General features: G+C 43.9%; 2 protein-coding genes across 2 annotated transcripts in view; both read right to left on the bottom strand.

Annotated features, from left to right (window-relative positions):
- Positions 1–11,698, bottom strand: part of LOC124590099 (acetylcholinesterase-like) — a 28,401-nt gene extending 16,703 nt beyond the window's left edge. The window contains exon 1 of the mRNA XM_047131622.1: positions 11,599–11,698. Coding sequence (XP_046987578.1) covers positions 11,599–11,632 — 34 coding nt within the window. The 5' untranslated portion in view covers positions 11,633–11,698. The remainder of the gene's footprint in view (positions 1–11,598) is intronic.
- An 8,267-nt stretch (positions 11,699–19,965) lies between these two features.
- The window catches only part of LOC124594072 (putative inactive carboxylesterase 4), an 86,951-nt gene continuing 82,728 nt past the window's right edge, over positions 19,966–24,188 (bottom strand). The window contains exon 9 of the mRNA XM_047132422.1: positions 19,966–20,064. Coding sequence (XP_046988378.1) covers positions 19,966–20,064 — 99 coding nt within the window. The remainder of the gene's footprint in view (positions 20,065–24,188) is intronic.

Raw genomic sequence — 24,188 nt, 5'->3', positions numbered from 1 at the left:
AAGCTAGTTTCACTCGTGAAGGTATTTTCAACACAACCACATGTCACCCGTGAACTTGGCATTCAGGCACGTTTTGGCCTAAACGTGTGGGCTGGAATCATGGGAGGAGTGCTTGCAGGCCCTTACCTATTGCTGGATAAGCTAAATGCGCCAGTACTTTGTAACACTTAGCCTGACGAATTAGAAAAGTTCCTCTTGGTGTTCGGCGACAGCTATGGTTTCAGCATGATGGTTTACCACCGTACTTTGGAATGAATGAGGTAACTATTTAAATGAAGCTTTTCCAGTGAAATTGATTGGTCGTGGAGGTCCAGCGTTCTGGCCTCCACGTTCCCGGATTTTCATTCACTAAATTTTTATTTGTAGGGACACTTAAAGGATCAAGTTTATAGTACTCTACCCACGGATGGACACGATCCAATAGCTTGCGTGCATGCCACGTCGGCGTTGATAGATGCAGGTATGCTGCATAGGGTCCAGCAAAGTGTGATCCAGTGAGTGGCGAAGTGTTTGCAAATGCAAGGTGATCGCTTTGAATATCTTCTCTAAAGTGAACTTTGCTCGTATGTGAAGTTAAGACTGGGCGTCAAACGTACAGAATGGGATTATTGTGCGTAGTGTAGTTTATTCTTTTGTGTTTCTTGTACCTCGTTCGATACAACCGTTTTACTGTAGGCACTATCATTTTCTGTTCGCTTTGTGTCATGGAGGAAACAAAGTGGTCGTTTAAGTCTGTAAGAAGTTCACGTTACGTTTTAATGTTTAAATAAAGGAGACAGTAACAGAAAGAAATACACAAAATAACGCTTTTAGGAGGTGTAAATCAGATACAGTTTGATACTTTAATTGAAAAAAAAGTTTATGCGTATCCATTCTCCACAGCAGTGCCTCGCCTCAAAGAGCCAATGGGACAGCAACGGCAGAGCGGAGGGTTCATGTTACCTGTTCTGGCTACGCTGCAGGCAGTTACAGCGTGGCCAGAGCCTCGATTTGAAAGTCGCGCTTTTATTAAACCTGTTGACAGGATTAGATTTCGCTAGGTACACTTTCGAATAGATCTGGAATGAGGAATCGCGTAACGACCGTCAAGTGGAGCCTTTTTTCTTAATCCTGTCTGGTTATAACGGAATGTTAATTGGGGCCGCGAACATACATAGAGCAGCTCATCCAAATATCATCGGTTGTGTTAATTATTTAGATAACTTGCTAATTACTGGGGCCACATGGGAACAGTGCCTTCAAAATCCACAGATGTTGTTTGTACAACTTCGAGCCCATGGTCTGTGTTGTCACCTCGACATTTATTAAGGGCTGACCGTTTCTTGCTCACACGTAATCATATAGACACAATCAGTAACTTACCATCTCCTAAGACCTCAAGGAACAACCGTTGTTCATGGGCAAACTAATTATTATGGAAATTCCTTCCCAAAAAGGTTCATATTTCCTACGCGCTAAATCAAATGCGTAAAGAAGGAATTAAATTTTTGTGGTCAGAGGCGCGCCAAAGAATTTTCATGCAACTTAAAAAGTGCTTTTGGTGGGCCCCTTGCTTAGCAACGTTCAAGTTAAGCAAACACCTAACACTAGCCACTCATGTCTCATATTGCAGAATTTTTATAGTGCTGCCTCCCCGCCTATAACACAGAGCAGTTCATTGTGTCTGCATCTAAAACATTAAATATGGAACAAGGAAATTATTTGAATACCGAGAAAGAGGCGTTGGCTATCATACACGGCGTCGAAAATTTCCACGTACATCTTTGTAATAAGTTTCACAGTATCACCAATCACAAGCCCCTTATTTCGCTACTCAGTCCTCAGTCTAAACTTCCCGATACGACGGCGCAGCCGTTGCACCGGAGGGAGTCGTTCCTAAGTAACTATAACTACTAGATCAATTATAGACCCACCACAAAGCACTCAAATGCGGACGCGCATTCCCACTTGCCGTGTAGCCAAGATGCAGAGTCTGACAGACGTGAAGTGCTGAGTTTTGCCTCGACGATCACCCTATTATGGCATACAAGTAGCAGCAGAAAGAGGCTATGATCCTCTGAGGGCGTTGTCTACTGTATGTGGTGTTGGCCAGACCATCTGCCTAAGGGGGCAGACTCGGCATGGCGCTCATATTTTTCATTAGGGCACCGGCTTAACGTGACAGACGGTACATGGTAATGCAAGCTTTCTCGGCGAAACTCGGTGTTGTTCTGCGGCAATGTATCAACAAATTTCTTACCCATCTTCTGGCGAAGTGTGAGATTCATGTCCATTGTGTCTTTATAGCTTCTGGATCACTGGCTCTTCTATCTCGCCTGCAACGGCTGTGCCAATCGCGCACCTCCGGAAAGAGTGGGGCGGACGCACAGGAGGACCCGGGCGTCGCGTCCTGGCGCTGCCTGTCTGCTCCATCTGATGCCTCTGTCATCTTCCATCAAAACGCTCTTGGCGTATTCTTGCCACCACCACATCCCATGCGGAGCTCAGCTGGAAATCGCTATCCCAGCTGACAAGATCACATAGCGCTGCAGACGAGGCAAAGGAGCCAGTGATACAGCAGCTATAAAGACACGCAGTAGACGTGAACCTCGCACTTTGCCTGAAGATGACTAGTAAGAAACTTGTCGACAAGTTGCCGCAGAACGACGCCATGGCTGACAGCCTGAGAAAACTTCATCATCAATGATAGTGTCTTGTTGAATCTGAATGCCGGATGGTAATTGCACCCACTCTTCGCCCCTGCAACAGAAGCTTCTCCATGTTGCACTTTGGGGACTGTGCAGAATGAAGGCAGCAGCGTGGCGTCATGTGTACTGGCCCAGTGTGAACGCCATCATTGGATCTTTGGTCTTGAGCTGCCAGGTCTGCGCCCACAATCAGTCCCGGTACTGCGTTTCAACCCTTGGCCATACACTGCCACCCTTGACAAAGGGTACACACCGATTTCGTTGGGCGATCTTGAGGAGCAATGCGATTGTTGGTTGTCGACGCCCTCTCCTACTTTCCATATGTGGGATCGATGGCCACTACCACCACTGCAGCTACAATCCGTATATTCTCCACCATATTTGTAACAGAAGAGGCGTCTCCCAACCTGGTTTCTGACATCAGTCTCAGTTCACGACATCTGCATTTCAGGATCTGTATAGAGCACCAGACGACCCTATCTATGCAGCATTCAGTGTAGAAGCCGAGTGTATGGGCAGCACCTTCAAACTGCAGATGCGCAATATAATGACGACATCCGACTACAGGTAAGCATTCACCAGTTTCGACGTGGTGGTCCACTTCAGTAAATGGACGTAGTCTGGCTGAAATTTTACATGCGCTCCCACCCCACACCATCTTCAACCTGCTGTACACGATACAGGGGGCTCACCACCCACGCACACAGCCATATTTCTAAGTGAGCTCCTACATCTGGGTTCGTACTTTACACCAGGACCCCTGGGGGGCTCATGGTGTTATCATTGGCAAGAGGGGGCGGCAATTGTTTGATGTTGCGACTGGCTGGGAGCAAATGGTCAGGCATTACAATCAGCTCCAGGAGGTGCAACAAGGCATACCACCTCCCTTCCTTCGCCCTCCTTCCTCCTCAATTGCCGACAGGATATGCTTTACTTAACCATGCCAGGGACAACAATCTGGCTACCACCGCTACAGCTCTCTTCCCCATTTTTAGCCGCCGATAGGACGTTGACAGTGACAAGTAATGGGAGCTGATTGCAGTGCTCATGGAAACCGAACCATTGTCCCTATCTGAACCACAGCTGGCAGCCACTCCCCTTTTGGCAGGACCAAGCGGCGCCACTAAACCGCCAATCAGCTGACAATTCCACAGACAGCGTTGACTGCCAGTCTGTTCCACCAGTCTCTGTGTCACTACCAGAGAGAGTGATCATAAACTGTTTTCTGTCTCAAACTGTTTTATGTTCCGGGCAATATCAGCTGTTAAAGACGCGATATTAGGAAGAACTCCAATAACAGCTGGTAAAATTGTTGTTTACTAAAATACAACTGGTTTCGCGGCTTAAAGCCACGTCATCAGGTCCAATAACGTTAAAAGATCATAGTCATACCCATCGCTCCTAGTCAAAATTTACTATTCAGATCATATCGTCAATACTTTGGCGAGCGAAAGGTAAAGAAGACGTACTCCATTCTTTAAAATTTGCATGCATCACTGTGACAGTAGGACAGTTCGGCGTAGGACATGGCAAAAGTGGCCTTCACGAACGACAAAGATGCACAACTGGCATCTTTAGTGTTGATGAGTATCTAAAACACTCAAAGTAACCAGATTTTTCACGAACAATAACTACTGCAGAGCTTCAGCCAAACTGGAACCCAGATCTTCTGGGCTTGGTATTGGAGCGTCATACACCAAGGGCTTCAGCTCCCCCACCAAAAAAAAAAAAAAAAAAAAAAAAGCCTTAGGAGTTCAGCAACACATCTATAGCAATGTGTTGAAATAACACCATCTCTGAAAGTCAGTAGCATCAAAACCTTCATCGAAATGTTGTGGGGAAATGGTGCACGTGTGAAATTTTTGTAACATAAAAACTATTTCCTTCTGTATATTCAAACACCGTAAAAATTTTTATACATAGTTTCTTACATCATGTACTGAGTGTCTCTCCTAACAATCGTCAGACGCATTTTCTCTGGTGTTTTGGAACATATTACAATTTCGTTTTTGCATTGTGTAGGTGGAGTCACCCTGAAAAGTTGCTGCTATTCACGTATTTCGTGCGACTCCCAGTATCAACTGAAAGTGTCAGTTTGTCTCCCATTATAAAAAAAAAAATTATTTTTGAACCGGAATTTAACTTTCTCATTCCATAGAGCGCTACAAAATTAGTCTAGGCCGATGTTTCTTTTATCGTTATTAAAAGGAACAGTAAAACACGAAGAATAAACAGCAATCCAGCAGCGACTCAGAAGCTATGCATGCTTGGTGGCAGCAGTCAGCGAGCGTCAGGGCTGTGCTGTCGCTCCTGGAGTACTGGTTGTTGTTAGAGTTTTACTGTCACTTTTAATCGTATCGATAAAATAAATATTGCAATAGACTAATCTCGAACTACTCTATCGAACAGGCACATAAAGTTTCGCACAAAATTCAGTTTATTTGTAACAGGAAATAAACCGAAGCTCTCTGTCGACACTGGGCGCTGCATGAAAGACGTGATGAGCACTATTTATTTGGGCTGACTCCAGCTACGCTACACAGAAACGAAATTGCAAATATCTGCTGATACACCAGAGGAAAATGCGACAACTCTTAGCAGAGACGCCCTATACAAATATCACAATGTATGTGTGTGTGTCTGGGATTCCCTTCGAAACCCTTGGATCGATTTCAGATAATTTTGGCACAGAAATGGCAGGCATCAAAAGTATCAGCACTGTGGCGTTTATAACCTCCTAGCTCCAATAGGAGCGGAGATAAGGGCAAAAATGTGTTTTTTCAGCTCCAACAGGTGTAGGGGAACAGTATCAGCCAGCCAAATCAACCTGCTTTGTTGGGCAGCCTACATGTCTGGGAAAATAAATTGTTTTCCAGGTATCGACATGTCGGCTGTTCTGCATATCAGGTGTGTTGTCTTAAAGTAGTATTAGTCTGCTTTATCGACCTGCTTTGGATGGTGTCCTATACACAAGGTGCCAGTAAATTATTTTCGACTTCCTGAAGTGTTGCCTGCACTGCACAGCAGATGTGTTGTGGGAGTATTATCGGCCTGCATTATTGAAATGTATTGCAGGGACTACATGTGTCAGTGAGCATGGCCGGGGACAGGTTGAGATGAGTAGAGGAGGGGATGGACAGAGCGAGGGTGAGGAGGAAATGGGAAGAGAGTGGGGAGGAGGGTAGCATACATGAGGCGGGTATAAGGTGTAGACAGGTAGTGGGCAGGTGGAAAAGGAAGAGGGGAAGCAGAGATGGACAAACACAGGGGGAGAGGGAAGCAGACACAGGGGGAGCAGAGTAAGATATGATTGGAGAGAGGAGGCAGAGGACATGGACAAAGAGAGTGTAGAGGAGGAGATGGAGAGACAGAGTGTTGAGGAGGAGATGGACAGTTGGAATGTCGGAGGACAAGGTAAACACACAGGCAGGGGGGTGGAAGGTGTTGACACTGAGAGGAGGCAAGAGGAGAAATGTTCACTTATGTTTCAAATACATAGACGAGTGAAGGTGTAGGAAGAGAGCCAGTATATAACAATAAAAACACTGATGGAAAGAAATCAAAAACTAATTGATGTAAAGTAATGAACTATTGGGAATAAATTTGTCTAGGTAGCATATTTAAGTGAGTAACGTTGCAAGATTACATGTTAATGTAAGCGCGAGATAAGCCATTACAAATGTAAAATGCTGATACGTTAATAACAGCTGTAACCGCCAGAAAGTTGATTGCAGCTTACAAACGTGCATGCATTATCCTGCGCAGATGCCTAATGTCAGTTTGTAGAATAGAGCTCCATACCTGTAGCACTTGCTCGATCAATACAGGGGCAGTTAATGCTGATTGTGGATGACATTGGAGTTGTCGTCCAATGGTATCCCTTATATCCTCGACTGGAGACAGATTTGGTGATTGAGCAAGCCAAGATAAAATGTTGACACACTATAGAGGTTGTTGGGTTACATGATGGAAAACATCCTCTGGAATACTGTTCATGAACGGCAGCACAACAGGTCGAATCACCAGATTAATGTACAAATTTGCAGTCAGGGTTCGTGGGATAACCATGAGAGCGTTCCTGTTGTCATATGAAATCGCACACCAGACCATAACTCGACGTGTGGGCCCACTGTGTTTAATACACAGACAGTTTGGTTGCAGGCCCTCAATTGGCGTCCTTCTAACCAACACACGGCCACCACCGTCTCCGAGACAGAAATCGTCTTTCATCAGAAAACGTAACGACTTCCACCCTACCCTCCAACAATGAGCTCTCTCTTGACAACACCGAAGTCACAAATTGCAGTGACCTGGTGTCAGTGGACTGCACTCTACAGCGCGTCTGTCTCGGAGCTTTCTTGAAGTCACCAAATTGTAATATTTTGTTGTGCCGCTGTGGTGCCAACTGCAGATGCAGTACGATGCATCAGAGCTACACGCCGAACAGAATGATCTTCCCTCTCGGTAGTGCCACGTGGCCGTCCGGAGCCCGGGCTCCTTGCGATCGTAAATTCCCGTGATTACCGCTGCCAGCAATCATGTACAGTGAGTACATTCCTGCCAAGTCTTTCTGCAGTACTACAGAAGGAATATCCAGCTTATAGTAATCATATTAGACGATATCATTCAAACTCAGAGAGGTGCTGATAATGGCGTCCTTTTCGTTTTAAAGGCATTCTTGACTAACTTCAGTTAACCACGCCCAATCCCAAAGGTAACTAACCCTGACGACCGTTAAAGCGTGTATTTAAAGCAAACCTGATTTGCATCCTCATGGTGGCGCTACTAGCGGCACTCATATGCGCCTGGCGCGAAATATGAGCAGACAACATCTTTCAGATAAAGAGAGTCCACCTGCTTAGCTGAATGGTAACGTACATGCCTTCCATGCAGCGGGTCCGGGTTCCATTCCCGGCCGGCTTGGAGATTTTCTCCGCCCGTGGACTGGGTGTTGCGTTGTCCTCATCATCACTTACGCGCAAGTCGCCCAATGTGGCGTCACTTGAAGTAAGACTTGCAACCGAACTTTCCCGGCCGACATTGCCACACCACCATTTCTTTTTCAAATGTTGAAACACGCCAAGCAACTTCCGTTTATGTCACACAACTTCGTTTTGGTGTTGCGATTTTTTTACGTCAATGTATATTATTAAACTATTAGACGAATTTTCATGGGGTTTTCACAGGTATTTTGAACATAACATGTGGCAACGCGGAGGCTTAATTTCATCAAAACAGAAACACGGAAAAAAATATCGTAAACTAAAATTTTCTCTAAAATCGTCTGCTTACTCAGTGACGAACGTATTTTCGAATGTTTATGTCAGTGGCACAGTTATGCCCCGCAACCCCATCTCCACAAATCCAAACTAACTCCGAATTTAGTTCCGTTGCTTCAGACAGTTATTTGTTTACACTGAGGTACGATTTATTATTTTATTAACCGGTCTCGCGGTCTGCGTGGCTAATTGCAAAGCACAGTACAAGTAAAACCTACCGTATTGAGCCACAAGTAAATAAGTATAAGCTTCAGAAATGCATCACCAGCAATAAATAACCTACGTGTACTTTCTTAAATAATGTCTATAAACAAATAAGAAGGGACACAAGAACGGAAACACAAAATTTGAACAGCTATTGCTTGGTTACAGCGAGGTAAATAATTTTGTAACTTCTACGCATTTCTTCGCCCCTTGTGGACTGAATACTTCGTCGACTAATCCGAAAGGATAGGAGCGCTACTTCAGTTGAACTGGCAAAAGCAAGCAGGTGGCAACCAGCTCATCTGTTGTTAGGAAAAGACACTGTGCAATGAGTATGAAGGCTAAGGCTGTCAATAAGCCATTTTATTTGCTTCAGAGAGGAAAAAGAGACTGGCATAAGCCAGACTTCACATAAACTGAACATAAGAACAGAGGAGAATTGTGATATTTACAGATGATAACAGATTTTTCATGATGAGTGACAGACCACAGCTCGTCAGGAGTGAAGCTAGTGACGGGATGGATCCTGACTGCGTTGTGCGAACCATGAAGGATGCTCTATCGGTAATGGTGTGAGGAGCAATGACATACCAAGGCGTTGGAACGTTGTACTTTGTTCAAAGTACATTGAACGGTGATCAATACGAAGTAGTGATTCGGCGCCCTCTGATGTTCATTGCACACGACGCTTTTCCTGATGCGCAATGGATTTTCCAACAGGATCTGGTTCCATGTCACACATCAAAAAAGTAAGTACTCCTTATTTTATCTGTGTAATACAATTTACAAGGTTACCACTTTTTCATGGACAGGAAGTTCGCCAAACCTTATTCCAATTAAGAATTTGTGGCGACAGGTTGGGAAAGGGTTTCAGAAGAAAAAGCCTGCAACAAAACCGGAGCTGTTGGAGATGACTGTGAAAGTGTGGCAGCATGAAACTGACGTCAGTACCATCAGAAAATTGATAGGCTCCTTGCCTGACAGAGTGAAGGCTGTTTAAAGGGCACCGGGGTCCAGTAAAATACTAAGAACTGCTAAATAACGCACTTGTGATACACAGTATTTTATGCTGTAACCAAATTAAATGGAAATTTCATTAAAATATTTAATATTAGTTTTAACTTCGATATCATCAGTGACATGAAATGTCATTGTACAAATATGTACGTCCTGTTAGATATTTCCTTGAATTAAAATGTTAGAAACAATCATGTCCTTCATTATGATGTCCTTCTCACTGGTAGACTGTCCATTTTTAATAAATATTTGAAATTTCAAATACGAATTGGTTTTTAGAAGTCTTGTACCAAAATTCTCGAAATTCTATAGGGACGTGCAGTTCTTTAGAACAGTAGTGTAACAGCAAAACTAAAAATAAGAATATATTTATCTAACAGAAATGAGTAAAATATGTGAGAAAATACGTAATGCAACGAATAGGTTTTGTTATTTAAAATAAAACAATATCAACTTCTAAATTACACTATAACCTAATACATTATGTTAATATGCACTTAAACGTACCAGAAATACGAGAAGTGTATTAAGAAGGTACTTTTTACACCACTTAATTTTTATTTTGTAAGTGTTTGATGCGCTAACAAAAATTGTTTCTGGCATATATGTTTACTAAAATTCTCATTTTTACTGAAATTACTAAGGTATCAAAATGGTTCTGAGCACTATGGGACTTAACAGCTGAGGTCATCAGTCCCCTAGAACTTAGAACTACTTAAACCTAACTAACCTAAGGACATCACACACATCCATGCCCGAGGCAGGATTTGAACCTGTGACCGTAGCGGTCGCGCGGTTCGAGACTGAAGCGCCTAGAACCGCTCAGCCACACCGGCCGGCCACTAAAGTATCCTACCTTCTGAAGCACAGTGAACAACTATGTACTTCTCCAAATTTTCTGCAGTCATAGAATGTTGCAGATCACGAAGAACGTTTTGTAGGTGGAAAATGATGTCTCCCCATTACAGAATGCTGATAGTCCAAATTTTGGGAGATTAAATATTTCTAGCCTGGAGAGCTATCTGCTGGAGCGTCTTCTTCTCCCTCCCCCCCCCCCACCCTCCCCTCCTCTCCCCCCTCCCCGCACCCTCTGGGGATACTATAGATAGTAGTACAAGTCGAATAGCCTGAATTTCTTGCCAAAACAGCGTCACACTTACTAACTACCCTCTGCTCAATACTACTTCTAATTTCATTCAGCTTGCATTTGACGTTCTTAACAATTCCTAACGATTTCTGGAAAGACAACGCGAGATATTCTAATTCTTTAATGCTGTTGAAAAAGAAGCCGAAACTGCTATTGATATAAGCCAGAGAATTTTCGACTTCAGGATCAGTGAAAGCGTTATGTGCCTCTCGCACTGATATCAAAGTTTGTCTCGGAAATGAATTAGTCGCAGATTTCATGATTTGAAACTATTAAGCATACAAACCAACAGCTTCAGTGTTTCCACCTAAAGGACACGTAGGCTTAGGAGGCAATGTTATGCTTGACAGCAGCGACACACGATGCACGGCTTTGAGAAAAACTTGAGCATCCGAATACATAACAATAATATTTTTTCTTTAATTTCCTCAGACCATAGCACTTTTAAGACTGTCATTCACAAAACAAGTTACTTTTGAATTATTTGAGCGTGTCAACACTTTGCAGGGCAAGCCGAGTTTGGCGACAGTGGGATTACTAAGGACACAACCGCATACGTCTGTTGTTTCGCTGACGGATGTCCATATGTGATGGTTCCTTATAAAGCGCTGCACAGAGCCTCCTGGCAACAAAAATCTAAACAGTTGTTCGCTCATGTCGATTCATCAGGATTCTGTTGCCTACAGTATTTTTGTAGAAAATACACTTCCACTGGCGATTAAATTCCACAGACAGGAACATTACGGAGCATATCTGGGATGCTTTGCAACGTGCTGTTCATAAGAGATCTCCACCCCCTCGTACTCCTAAGGATTTATGGACAGTCCTGCAAGATTCATGGTGTCAGTTCTCTGCAGCACTTCAGACATTAGTCGAGTCTATGCCACGTTGTATTGCCGCACTTCTGCGTGCTCGCGGGGGCCTTACACGGTATTGGGCAGGTGTACCAGTTTCTTTGACTCTTCAGTGTATAAACGGCCAGGCTCTAATTATACGTATTCCTGCTTACTTCGCTGAAGTGCGAGTGTGGTGTAAAGTAGAAAGACGTTCTGCACCATTAAAGCTTTGAGTCGTGCTGTAAGTTGTACACGCTAGGTCAGTTAGAGAGAGGTAAGGATACAGATTCTTTTCCCAGTCTGACATACAGTTAGACTTTTTCACAAAGTTTCATTTTCTTCTATGTTCCCCACACACTACTGCACTACGGGAAAAGTGACAGCATAGACACTGTAATTCTCGAAATGCGATACAAAGAGTGGATTACCTGCTAACTTTTCTGCCTTTGCTATCCTCTTCATGTGATTCAGCTCTCCGTCAGCGGAGAAGAGATAAAGGTACACGTTTTGCGTCTGCTTAGAGTGAATCCTGGCCGTCTTTACCACGGGATAGTTGAAAGCCAAATCGCCACGGATCTGAAAATAAAATATGTCGTGAGAAAAAGTTAACCATCGTGCCAACAGGAATTAAAATGAATCTTATATCGAAATTAATGAAATATACCACCGATGCTTATCTGGCACAAACATCCGTGAGTTAATGTTATGCACTCATTAACAGCCACTGGTGGTTTACTAATTTAATCAGAATCGTCACAAACCGGAGGTGCACCGCATTTCTGTGCTAGCTCCAGGGTAAGGGCTGGCCACACGATCCGTCACTAAGCTACTTACCAGTTTGTAACCAAAGCAGTTGTAAATTACTAGTTTTATTTCACGTATAAACATGAGCAACAGACCCGTCGTATAAGAGCGACAAGCTTATAAACACATGTGACTCACGTATTGAGTTCGACCCTCCATTAAGATGAATTGAAATGAGTGACTTTGTCCATGGTTTTGTCAGTACTGAAACTCAGCAGATTTTCTGTAAATAATTTTGATGTTTTAAAACTCAGCGACTAGTAATGGGAAATGCTATTTCGAGCACAGGACAATAGAGTTTCGTGTACGAATTGGATTGGATTGTTTGGGGGAAGAGACCAAACATCGAAGTCATACGTCTTATCGGATTAGGGAAGGACGGGGAAGGAAGTCGGCCGTGCCCTTTCAACAGAACCATCCCGACATTTGCCTGGGGCGAATTAGGAAAATCACGGAAAACCTAAAACAGGATGAGCGGACATGGGATTGAACCGTCGTCCTCCTGAACGCGAGTCCAGTGTGCTAACCACTGCACCACCTCGCTCGGTGACTGCGTGTACGTTAATGTCACAAGCGTCAGAGTCAAGTCTTGCTCAAGATCACACTCCCTCTACCACTCCCCCTGCCCACCTACCCTCTTTTGCTGTACGTGATAGTAATGTTCCCATAGTAGCTATGCCACTGTTCCAGCATCAAGGATTTGTGATTGTTACGTTACAACAGCTATTGTATGCCTTCTGTATGAGAGATCTTTATTTCTCAGCTAGCATTCCTAATAATTTCATGTAAGTACGTCTTCTGACAAGTTGCTCTAGGGCATACAGTAGTTATGAATTTATGAAGCTTCTTCCTTAATGATCGAAGATTGCAGAGATTGCACATTCTTCATGCACTTTGGGGTGAAAATTGTCTTATGCTTGCAAAAGTTCAGTGCTATTTGTGGATGGTCTTATTCTACAAGGAACTCACATTCAGTGCTGTGATTGTATCATATCAATTCTTGCACAGTAAAGAGATACTTTTAAGAGTTCTACTGGGTAGCACCATAGCTTCCGTTATAAAATTCTTGGAGCATCAGATTTTTTTCTACTTCAATACCAGCAAGGAACAATCCACACCTACACTCTCAGAAAACAAGAAAAGGGCTCACCACGAAGGAATTACCCGAATGGCACGGAAATTTGCTGCAAAATTTGATGATTTATTCAAGAGAAAGGGCTTCGCAAATTGAGCAAGTCAATAACGCTTTGGTAGAAAAGGTTCAAATGGCTCTGAGCACTATGGGACCTAACATCTGAGGTCATCAGTCCCCTAGAACTTAGAACTACTTAAACCTAACTAACCTAAGGACAGCACACACATCCATGCCCGAGGCAGGATTCGAACCTGCGACCGTAGCGGTCGCGCGGTTCCAGACTGCAGCGTCTAGAACCACTCGGCAACACCGGCCGGCGCGTTGGTAGACATATGGCTCTTATGCAAGCAGTTATTCGGCTTGCCATTGACTGATAGAGTTGCTGGATGTCCTACCGAGGGATATCGTGCCAAATTATGTCCAATTGGTGCGTTAGATCGTCAAAATACCGAGATGTTTGGACGACCTTGCCCATAATGCTCCAAACATTCTCAACTCGGCAGAGATCTGGCGACCTTAATGGATAAGGTAGGGTTCAGCAAGAACGTGGGAGGTCATTATCTTGCTGAAACGTAAGCCCAAGATGGCTTGCCAGGACGGACAACAGAACGGGGCGTAGAATATCGTCGACGTACCGCTGTGCTTGCTGTAAGGATTCTGTGGGTCACAATCAGAGGGTCATACTATGCAAAGAAATAGCACCCCAGACCATCGCTCCTGATCGTCGGGCTGTATGGCGAGTGACAGTCATGTTGGTATCCCAGCGCAGTCCGTGGCGTCTTCAGACACGCCTCCGGACTGGAATTTCATTGGCTGGACTAGAACTGTCTTCCGTGATGAGCCTCGCTTCGAACTGAGCACTAATGGCTAACGTTTGGGGTATTATGGGCAGGGTCCTCCAACCAGTTGAATGATTTTCCACGATATTTCTGAGGGGAACATCCACCAACTCTGTCGATCAATGGCAAGCCGAATAACTGCTGGCATAAGGGCCAGAAGTGGACCAAAGCTTTACTGACTTCCTCATTTTGTGAATCGATTGCTCTTGAACAAATTATCCAGTTTTTCTAAAATTGTAATCATTTGTTTGTTTGTGTATGTACATCACAACTTCCGATTTCCGTACCCATCGAATAATTCCATCTTGGTGCGTATTTCTTTTTTGTCTTAGAGTTTGATCGAAATATGTTAACTGATGAAGGCTGTTATGATGACTACTCGCATCAGTTACACTCAGTTATTTAGTTATTCAGATGATACGTTGATTACGATGATTGGTGGTTTCATCAAAACTTACCAAACGATATCATTTTGCCATTTCTTTTGAAGAACTATTGTATCATGTCATGAAGGTCTTGTTTACAGACATTATGCAACTGTGTAGTAGTTGCCCTTTTGATACTGGGAATTCTCGCACGGTTTACTATTCCTTGGTGGACAAACATATATCATTACATACATTGTCTTCTGCTAGGAGACTGCTCTATTTTCGGCTGTCGTTATTGCCCAGCTCCCAACCACCGCAGGTGTCAGCCCTTTCAGTAGGCTAGTAACTTAAAGGCAGGAGATCGCAACCCAAGCAACCGTCACAGTACGGGGTGGCGCTACGTTCGCCGTATGCAGCGCTATCGTCAGCACTAGCTCACCTCGGCGAGTCACGTGCCACCACTAAGCTTTCCTGGCTTTCTCTTTAGGCAGTTGACAACGCAAGTTCACACTTCACGGCTCTCTGGACTTAACGCCAATCGCACAAGCAGTCTCTCAATCAGAGTTCCATTTTCTGAGCGTGCAATACACTCCGTCCTTCACACTGGCCATACCCACGACCCACCAGAGCCAATGAAAACGCTCAACCCGTCCAAACTGCCAAGTCATCGCAAGCATATCAAACATGGACTACATCCATATACGAAGATTTCCTGGCTACGTCACGGATACCGTATTTGGACAGACCAGTACACCTTGGTTCAAATGGCTCTGAGCACTATGGGACTTAACATCTGAGGTTATTAGTCCCCTAGAACTTAGAACTACTTAAACCTAACTAACCTAAGGACATCACACACACATTCATGCCCGAGGCAGGATTCGAACCGGCGACCGTAGCGGACACGCGGTTCCAGACTGTAGTACACCTTGTATCTTATGAGAAACTGTTACGGTGTGTTGAGTCACTCTCATATCAGATCTGGACGAGGTTTAGGTTGTGTTACTACATTTCTGAAGCTCCTTTATGTTGAACTCTTAGTCGAGCTATTGTGTTAATGAAGTTTCAGTTTTCTGTGGCTGCCTGAGTACATCTATTTCTTTCATTTTGTTGCGAGTGTTGCGCGGGTTTTGAAAAGTTAGGTGCTTGTACTATTAAGTGAGAATGAATCTGATGCATTTCGCTTGTCAATGATTGGAGAATATTTTATGTGAATCAACACCTGACGTTATTTTTTTCATTTTTTGCATTTTTTGGAGTGAATAAATGTGGATTCACGCATACTCATGACTAACAGGATGCCTGAGCTGCCATTAACTCAGCTTTTACAGTTGCAATGGAAATATATACAACAGTTGCTCCAGGGCATTTCCCAACAGGTTTAGCTACATTGTACAGTGGCAGCACCACTACAAGCATCAGGTGTGTTGGCACAGCTTTTGCCACAAGTGCAGCTCTTTCGGCGCAATTCCGATCTCCTTCGATGGCAGCTCGCCTGTCCCGATGCAGCCTCGTCCATCCACGGACGGAGCAGCATCTTTCTTAGGAGTACAACGATGCCTGGGATTTGTAGCCTGTAACATTTCCTCAAGGCCTCTGCATTCGACATGGTTGTATCCTGGCCTACGCAGTCTTTGTGTCTCTGGAACCTCAGTACTTCCTCGTCTCCAGCACCTCTTCAGGCTTTAGCACCACTAACATCTGGAGCCCCCCCATGAACCATGGACCTTGCCGTTGGTGGGGAGGCTTGCGTGCCTCAGCGATACAGATAGCCGTACCGTAGGTGCAACCACAACGGAGGGGTATCTGTTGAGAGGCCAGACAAACGTGTGGTTCCTGAAGAGGGGCAGCAGCCTTTTCAGTAGTTGCAAGGGCAACAGTCTGGATGATTGACTGATCTGGCCTTGTAACAATAACCAAAACGGCCTTGCTGTGCTGGTACTGCGAACGGCTGAAAGCAAGGGGAAACTACAGCCGTAATTTTTCCCGAGGGCATGCAGCTTTACTGTATGATTACATGATGATGGCGTCCTCTTGGGTAAAATATTCCGGAGGTAAAATAGTCCCCCATTCGGATCTCCGGGCGGGGACTACTCAAGAGGATGTCGTTATCAGGAAAAAGAAAACTGGCGTTCTACGGATCGGAGCGTGGAATGTCAGATCCCTTAATCGGGCAGGTAGGTTAGAAAATTTAAAAAGGGAAATGGATAGGTTGAAGTTAGATATAGTGGGAATTAGTGAAGTTCGGTGGCAGGAGGAACAAGACTTCTGGTCAGGTGACTACAGGGTTATAAACACAAAATCAAATAGGGGTAATGCAGGAGTAGGTTTAATAATGAATAGGAAAATAGGCATGCGGGTAAGCTACTACAAACAGCATAGTGAACGCATTATTGTGGCCAAGATAGATACGAAGCCCACGCCTACTACAGTAGTACAAGTTTATATGCCAACTAGCTCTGCAGATGACGAAGAAATTGAAGAAATGTATGATGAAATAAAAGAAATTATTCAGATTGTGAAGGGAGACGAAAATTTAATAGTCATGGGTGACTGGAATTCGAGTGTAGGAAATGGGAGAGAAGGAAACATAGTAGGTGAATATGGATTGGGGGACAGAAATGAAAGAGGAAGCCGCCTGGTCGAATTTTGCACAGAGCACAACATAATCATAACTAACACTTGGTTTAAGAATCATGAAAGAAGGTTGTATACATGGAAGAACCCTGGAGATACTAAAAGGTATCAGATAGATTATATAATGGTAAGACAGAGATTTAGGAACCAGGTTTTAAATTGTAAGACATTTCCAGGGGCAGATGTGGACTCTGACCACAATCTATTGGTTATGACCTGTAGATTAAAACTGAAGAAACTGCAAAAAGGTGGGAATTTAAGGAGATGGGACCTGGATAAACTAAAAGAACCAGAGGTTGTACAGAGATTCAGGGAGAGCATAAGGGAGCAATTGACAGGGATGGGGGAAATAAATACAGTAGAAGAACAATGGGTAGCTTTGAGGGATGAAGTAGTGAAGGCAGCAGAGGATCAAGTAGGTAAAAAGACGAGGGCTAGTAGATATCCTTGGGTAACAGAAGAAATATTGAATTTACTTGATGAATGGAGAAAATATAAAAATGCAGTAAGTGAAACAGGTAAAAAGGAATACAAACGTCTCAAAAATGAGATCGACAGGAAGTGCAAAATGGCTAAGCAGGGATGGCTAGAGGACAAATGTAAGGATGTAGAGGCCTATCTCACTAGGGGTAAGATAGATACCGCCTATAGGAAAATTAAAGAGACCTTTGGAGATAAGAGAACGACTTACATGAATATCAAGAGCTCAGATGGAAACCCAGTTCTAAGCAAAGAAGGGAAAGCAGAAAGGTGGAAGGAGTATATAGAGGGTTTATACAAGGGCGATGTACTTGAGGACAATATTATGGAAATGGAAGAGGATGTAGATGAAGATGAAATGGGAGATATGATACTGCGTGAAGAGTTTGACAGAGCACTGAAAGACCTGAGTCGAAACAAGGCCCCCGGAGTAGACAATATTCCATTGGAACTACTGACGGCCGTGGGAGAGCCAGTCCTGACAAAACTCTACCATCTGGTGAGCAAGATGTATGAAACAGGCAAAATACCCTCAGACTTCAAGAAGAATATAATAATTCCAATCCCAAAGAAAGCAGGTGTTGACAGATGTGAAAATTACCGAACTATCAGCTTAATAAGTCACAGCTGCAAAATACTAACACGAATTCTTTACAGACGAATGGAAAAACTAGTAGAAGCCAACCTCGGGGAAGATCAGTTTGGATTCCGTAGAAACACTGGAACACGTGAGGCAATACTGACCTTACGACTTATCTTAGAAGAAAGATTAAGGAAAGGCAAACCTACGTTTCTAGCATTTGTAGACTTAGAGAAAGCTTTTGACAATGTTGACTGGAATACTCTCTTTAAAATTCTAAAGGTGGCAGGGGTAAAATACAGGGAGCGGAAGGCTATTTACAATTTGTACAGAAACCAGATGGCAGTTATAAGAGTCGAGGGACATGAAAGAGAAGCAGTGGTTGGGAAGGGAGTAAGACAGGGTTGTAGCCTCTCCCCGATGTTGTTCAATCTGTATATTGAGCAAGCAGTAAAGGAAACAAAAGAAAAATTCGGAGTAGGTATTAAAATTCATGGAGAAGAAATAAAAACTTTGAGGTTCGCCGATGACATTGTAATTCTGTCAGAGACAGCAAAGGACTTGGAAGAGCAGTTGAATGGAATGGACAGTGTTTTGAAAGGAGGATATAAGATGAACATCAACAAAAGCAAAACAAGGATAATGGAATGTAGTCTAATTAAGTCGGGTGATGCTGAGGGAATTAGATTAGGAAATGAGGCACTTAAAGTAGTAAAGGAGTTTTGCTATTTGGGGAGCAAAATAACTGATGATGGTCGAAGTAGAGAGGATATAAAATGTAGGCTGGCAATGGCAAGGAAAGCGTTTCTGAAGAAGAGAAATTTGTTAACATCCAGTATTGATTTAAGTGTCAGGAAGTCATTTCTGAAAGTATTCGTATGGAGTGTAGCCATGTATGGAAGTGAAACATGGACGATAAATAGTTTGGACAAGAAGAGAATAGAAGCTTTCGAAATGTGGTGCTACAGAAGAATGCTGAAGATTAGATGGATAGATCACATAACTAATGAGGAAGTATTGAATAGGATTGGGGAGAAGAGAAGTTTGTGGCACAACTTGACGAGAAGAAGGGATCGGTTGGTAGGACATGTTCTGAGGCATCAAGGGATCACCAATTTAGTATTGGAGGGCAACGTGGAGGGTAAAAATCGTAGAGGGAGACCAAGAGATGAATACACTAAGCAGATTCAGAAGGATGTAGGTTGCAGTAGGTACTGGGAGATGAAAAAGCTTGCACAGGATAGAGTACATTGGAGAGCTGCATCAAACCAGTCTCAGGACTGAAGACCACAACAACAACAACAACATCTGGAGCTAACGTCCCCCCTGATAACCCGCCTTCAGTGAACCTTTTCCTTCGCTCCCTGTGCACTCGGCACTCGCCCGGTCCATGAATTCTCCAGTCTGGCCAATGGTGGCATCGCTTTTCTCTCTTTTGACTCCACTAACCGCCACTTGTCCCTGACACCCAGGGCACCCTTGGCTGCACCTGCCTTTCCACACATCGCCCTAGCTCAGCTCACATCCTTGGTGCCTCATTCCTCTGCTGGGCCTCTTCCTTTCCAAATGTGGGTTCCGATCGCCGCATTCTCTTGGTTTCTTCTCTGATAGGTGACTTCACAGAGCATGGCGCGCTTTTTACAGATCCGCTCTCTGTTCCTGGACGGCTCTGGTCGTGATTGTATCCTGTGGTCTCTCGAGCCTTCTGTTCTGTGCAGAGTGCTTGCTATTTTTCGTCTGGTCACCTTTCACAGGACACCAGCAGGACTCCACTTCTGTTCTCCTGCTTGGCAATGCCAGGGCATACCGCCTTTGGTGACATCCGGTCGCCCTTTTCTCGACTATGACTTCGCACATTTCTCATTTTCCAGGTTCGCTCCTTCCTGTTCTCATCTGAGTGGACCTCTCTCTCTTCAAGGCTACCTCTGTGCAGTGGGCATCTAGCACCAATTCTAGATCCAGGTCTCTGCCGCCACCAGAGCCAACTCTTGAATCTGCCGTCCCACTCCAGGAGACCTGCTCTTCTCCACGATGGTGCTGACACCTCTCCACTGGGGAAGAATAAATGCGGAATCCTCAGCTGTCATCTACGTTACACAAGCCAACGAGTTGGCTCCAGCATCTCCTCCGCAGGAAAGAGGAATGCTGTCGCCTACAGCCTAATACTAAAGACACAGTGGTGCAGGCTTTCGAGTCCTTCCAGTATGCCAGTAACCCAACTGCAGGAGATAACACCTCAGCAGCCACCTGGTACCAGGTGGTGTAACGTTTGCCATATGCAACATTGCTATCATTGGCACTAGCTTGCCTCCGTGAGTCATGTTCCACCACAAAGCTTTCCCGGTATTCTTCTGCCGGACAGCTTAGTAGGACCCTGCCTGGCTGCTTTCCGGGCAGTCAACATTGGAAATTCACAAAGAACGGTTCTCTGGACTTAGTGACGACCGTGCAAGTGGTCCCTCAATCAGAGTTCCACTCGCCAAGCATGTAGTATACTCTGGTCTTTACGCCAGCCACATCCATGACCAACAGTCGGAATCTACTGCCCCACATATCACGTCCAAAGCACCGAGTCATTGTGAGTGTATCAGACAGGCACTATGTCAGTGATCCCCTGTTCGGACAGGCAATTATACTTAACACAGTGACCGTAGTTAGCATAAACAATACAACCCATACCTTCTAAGAAACTGGTATGATGTGTTGTGTTATTCTCGTATTACATTTGGACGATTGTTTAAGGGTGCTATTTCTTAAGCTTCTTCGTGTAGAACTTGCTTGATGTGTTGTGTTAATAAAGTTTCATTGTTCTGTGGCGACCTGAGCTGATTCATTCATTAGCAGTGTGCAACAGACACAACGGAATTTAACATAAACTATCACAGTTTTGCTATTTGAAGAGTTGTGAAGTGGGGTTTTGTGAACCTTGAAAGCTTAAAAATAATATAGATTCCTGTATACGTGACATTCAGGTGGACTTGTAGCCTAATTCCTCTTCAAGTTACAGAAATATCTAGATATTTTTCACCACAGTTGCGACATGCCTGCATGTCGTAAGAAGGTTATTTTGTTCTAGTATTGTGTTCCAAAATGTCATTATGCTCAGCTCTCATTTGGTACATGGTTCAGTGCCTTGGTAGTGACATCACTGACTGTTTTGACACCACCCAAGCAATCAGCTTGTGTCACTAAGCACAGAATGACGTACAATCAAACATCTTATTCTGTTTTCATTACGCAGTGATTGGTGACCCTGTGGAATCCTCCTGCAAAACATTAGGATAAGTTGTTTTCGTAGTGTTGGAAGCTTCAGTCCTAGAAACTAACATGAAAAACATTCTGCAATACAAGTTTTAAATGTGCCTTCGAGTTGGTGACAATCTCTTTCACAAGCACAATTATACAAAACACGGAATACAGTATACAGCTAACTCTGACATCGGCTCTATAACTGTCTCTCTCTCTCTATTTTTAAAATGAAAGTAACTATTAATTCAATATTAACTTAGTGGGTCTATAACTAACTTCAAAGAACACTAAGAAACAAGAGGCCCATAACTTCGCATAGTGTGCTGTAGCCTCAAGTGTGTTGTGTCATAGCTTGTAGTGGCCATCTGTCAATACACAGTATGTACCGTCTAAGGAAAAAAAAAAAAACCCATCATGACGGGATTATCCGAATGGGATGGAAATCGGTAGATGTGATGTTCATGTACTGACAAACAAATGATGACAGTTTCAGAAAAAGTAGATCATTTAATCAAGTAGATCATTTAATCAAAAGAAAGTTCGCAAATCGAGCAAGTCAGTAACTCATTGCTCCAGCTCTGGCCCTTAAGCAAGCAATTATTCGCCTTGGCACTGATTGATACAGTTGTTTTATATTCTCCTAAGGGATATCGTGCCAAATTATGTCCAATTGGCACATTAGATCTGCGCCCTTCAGATGCAGTTACAAAAAGCAAAGGAAGAACTAGATAGGTTGAGGAGGGTGAAGGGTGGTGGGGAATGGGAACTGGCAGTTGGCAAGAAGGCAACTGGGAAGAGGAGGTATTCAGACTTTATACTTTGCATATATGCAATAGATTTGACCAGCTGTCAGAGTTGAGTGGAGAGGAGCCTCACGTAGCTGTAGTGTAGGGAACATGCAACAGTCTTCAGCAGTTAGGAGGCCTAGACCAGTTGCAAAGCCTAACAGAGAAAAGAAGGTTCTGCTGCTAGGTAGTTCGCATGGCAGAGGTAGGGGCTAGCAATTGCAGGAAGTGTTGGGGAATGAACACCAGGCCACCAGCATTGTTGGAAGCCTAGTGCAGGATTGGCTCAGATGACTGACAACATAGGGGAATTAAGTAGGAATTTTACGAAAGAGGATCAGGTAGTAATTGTAGGTGGAGCTGGGAAAAGTCTTGATAGGGATGGGAAGTAAGATGTAGGTGGTGACTTGGTAAAGATAGCTACTCAAATTGATGACACTAATGCGCACTTCGTGCAGCCGTTTCAGCATCATGATCGGTCTCGTCTTAATGCTACTGTTAGGCGTGTTGTCATGGGGCTGGATGATGATGATTATGTTTGGTTTGTGGGGCGCTCAACTGTGCGGTCAACCGCCCGTACGAAGACCCAATTTTTTTCAAACTCCAATTTTTTACATAGTCCAATCTAGCCGGAATGATGATGATGATGATGATGATGAAATCATGAGGACAACGCAAACACCCAGTCCATGGGCAGGGAAAATCCCCAACCCGTCCGGGAATCGAACCCAGGATCCTGTGATCCAGTAGCATCAATGCTATCCACAAGACCACAATCAAGGGGCTGGAGAAGCCACTGACGGCAGAGGGCATGTGGCACACATTGCAGTAGTGCCAGTTGAGTCTATCAATAGATCGCGTTTCATTAGGCATGACCTGCACATCAGTAGGTGTGGGAAGGGATGGTTGGCAAATCTTATAGATGACAGCGTAGTGGGCGGTTGTGGGATCACTCATGGGAAAATTCCTGTAGTAGTTGGTGTTAGAGGTGCACCTTTTGATTGAAGGCAGCTGATAGGAATTCCTGCTTAAAGCAAGCCCCTCTAATATAGGAATCACCTTCAAAGGAGGCCAGATATCCAAGTAGTGAAGGAATTACCATATTTCATCAAAATATAAGAGGTATTAGTGATAACGTTAGTCAACTGCTTATAAAAATGGTTCAAATGGCGCTAAGCACTATGGGACTTAACATCTGAGGTCATCAGCCCCTAGAACTTAGAACTACTTAAACCTAACTAACCTAAGGACATCGCACACATCCATGCCCGAGGCAGGATTCGAACCTGCGACCGTAGCAGCAGCGCGGTTCCGGATTGAAGCGCCTAGAACCGCTCGGCCACTGCGTCCGGCAACTGCTTATACATGGTGACTCTGACATTGGTATATCAGAGCCCCACTTAAATAATTTGACAATTCAGAGGCTTCGTTTACCCAGGGTACAGTTTAGCTGGCTGTTTCTCAAGGAGTTCTTTGTGGAGTGGGGGAGTGGCCATGTATATAAAAGCAGTATTCCATTTGAGTCTGTCGACGTATCTACACTGCACTGAACAGGTATTTGAATGTTGTGCAGGGACAGTTGAATTTAGTGAAACTAAACTCCTAATTTTAGTTGTTTATAGGTCCCCTAATTCTAACTTCAGAGCATTTCTGCTCAAGCTACGGAGGGTTCTTGGTTCACTTTATAGGAGGTACCAAAAATTAGTTATATGTGGTGACTTCAATATTAATTTTGTGTGTGATTGTTAAAAAAAAAAAGGATGTTGGAAAATCTCCCACATTCATATGATCTGATGCAGACTGTGTTTTTTCCTATTAGGGTGCAGGGGAACAGTAGCACAGCCATAGACAATATTTTTATTCGTTCTTCATTACTAGATGGGCATTCTGTTAGTAAAAAGGGTGAATGGCCATTCAGACTGTGATGCACAAATTTTAACAGTAAAAAGATTTTATATTCAAACGAATGTTATATATAATTACAAACTAAGGAGGAAAGCTAATCCAACGGCAAGAGAGAGTTTTTTAAACCTCGTTAAGGAACAAGAGTGGCAGGATGTTTATAGCCCGATAAAACAGATGAATAATGTAATGCTTTCCTTAACACATTTCTCATGCTCTTTGAAAGTGGATAAGGATAT

The sequence above is a fragment of the Schistocerca americana genome, chromosome 2 (genome assembly GCF_021461395.2).
Source record: "Schistocerca americana isolate TAMUIC-IGC-003095 chromosome 2, iqSchAmer2.1, whole genome shotgun sequence".
NCBI classification, from domain to species: Eukaryota; Metazoa; Arthropoda; class Insecta; order Orthoptera; family Acrididae; genus Schistocerca; species Schistocerca americana.
Note: the sequence above shows the minus strand (reverse complement) of the source record. Positions and strands in the feature narration are given on the sequence as shown.